Source organism: Acanthisitta chloris, unplaced genomic scaffold (genome assembly GCF_000695815.1).
Source record: "Acanthisitta chloris isolate BGI_N310 unplaced genomic scaffold, ASM69581v1 scaffold14259, whole genome shotgun sequence".
Lineage (NCBI taxonomy): Eukaryota > Metazoa > Chordata > Aves > Passeriformes > Acanthisittidae > Acanthisitta > Acanthisitta chloris.
In genome coordinates, this window is record NW_008692056.1 from 1 (window position 1) to 1,297 (window position 1,297).

The 1,297-nt window shown below is 64.1% G+C and overlaps 1 protein-coding gene across 1 annotated transcript in view; it reads left to right on the top strand.

Moving 5' to 3' along the window:
* Positions 1-697: 697 nt before the first annotated feature.
* LOC103809651 (ATP-dependent RNA helicase DQX1-like) overlaps positions 698-1,297 on the top strand; it is a gene marked incomplete at both ends in the record, with an annotated part of 2,256 nt that continues 1,656 nt past the window's right edge. Inside the window, 2 exon segments of the mRNA XM_009082506.1 lie at positions 698-891; positions 1,085-1,296. Coding sequence (XP_009080754.1) covers positions 698-891; positions 1,085-1,296 — 406 coding nt within the window.

Consider the following 1,297-nt stretch of genomic DNA (forward strand, 5'->3'; position numbering starts at 1 on the left):
GGCAGCTGCAAGGGCCAAAGAGGGCTAGGTCACCGCTGGCGGCCGTGGGCTATCTGGGTGTTGGCCCTGGGCTTGGGGCACTCGCCCAGATCACCTCCCTGGGTGTAACCTCTGAGTTACTGGGCTCAGCTGGTGCTGCCAGATTTGAGGAATAAAGCCCCTGTGTGGGCCCCAGGGCCGGTGTTGTTGGGTGCAGCACCCTGCCTACAGTCCCTGCGGGGCTCTGGGACACCTGGGGCACAGGCACCTGGTTGTGGGGGCACATGAGATGGGGGGAAGCAGGGCTCTGGTCCCCAGTGCACAAGGCACATCCATGTGGCCCTGGCACTGTCCTGCACTGCCCAGCTCAGTGCTTGGGCAGCAGCTGCTCCCTGGTGCTCCCTTCTCTATTTCTCTGTGGGCTTTCCCACACTGTTGTCGTGATGTGTCCCTAACGTGAGCACAGGACTGCGGTGGCCCATACTGGGCAGGAAGTTGCAGGGATGGTGGGGCTGTAGGCATTATGTCATGGTTTGTGGGGCTCAGAGGTGATTGTGACGGAGGGGGAAACTCCTGCCTGAGCTGTGAGTGCCTCTACAGCCCATGGCCCTGGAGATCCTGCAGCTGGATCCCTGGGGAGTCTCCATGTGCCCTTGGAGGGGCACTGCAGGGAAGAAAAAGTCCTGGGGCCACACTGCCTCCTGCCCTGTCCCCACAGATCCCACAGTGGTGCACCGAGTACGCCCTGTCCCTGCAGTTCACCCACGGGCTGGTGGCCTGCACCCAGCCCCACAGCCTGGCTGCCCTCAGCCTGTCCCTGCGTGTGGCCGACGAGATGGACCTGAACCTGGGCCACGAGGTGGGCTACTGCGTCCCCCACGAGGACTGCTGCACTGCCGAGACCATACTCAGGTACGGGGGGGTTTGGGGGGTCTGCGCTGGGAGCACAGCGCTCTAATCCCACTGAGCTCCCTGTAATCCCTTAATCCAGCCTGGCCTCGCTGGGAGCAGCATTGGAGGGGGCTGCCCGCTGCACCCAGGGCTGCTGCCACCAAGTGTTGGTCTCCCAGCTGGTTGTCCTTGCTGACAGGCTGCCCCACGGCAGGTTCTGCTCGGATGAGATGTTGCTGCGGGAGATGACGTCGGACCCGCTGCTGCGGCAGTACGGGGTCGTGGTGCTGGACGAGGTACAGGAGCGCACGGTGCCCACGGACGCGCTGCTGGGGCTGCTCAAGGATGTGCTGCATCAGCGTCCAGCGCTGCGCCTGGTGGTGGTCACTTCACCTGCCCTGGAGCTGCAGCTGCGTGCCTTCTGCGG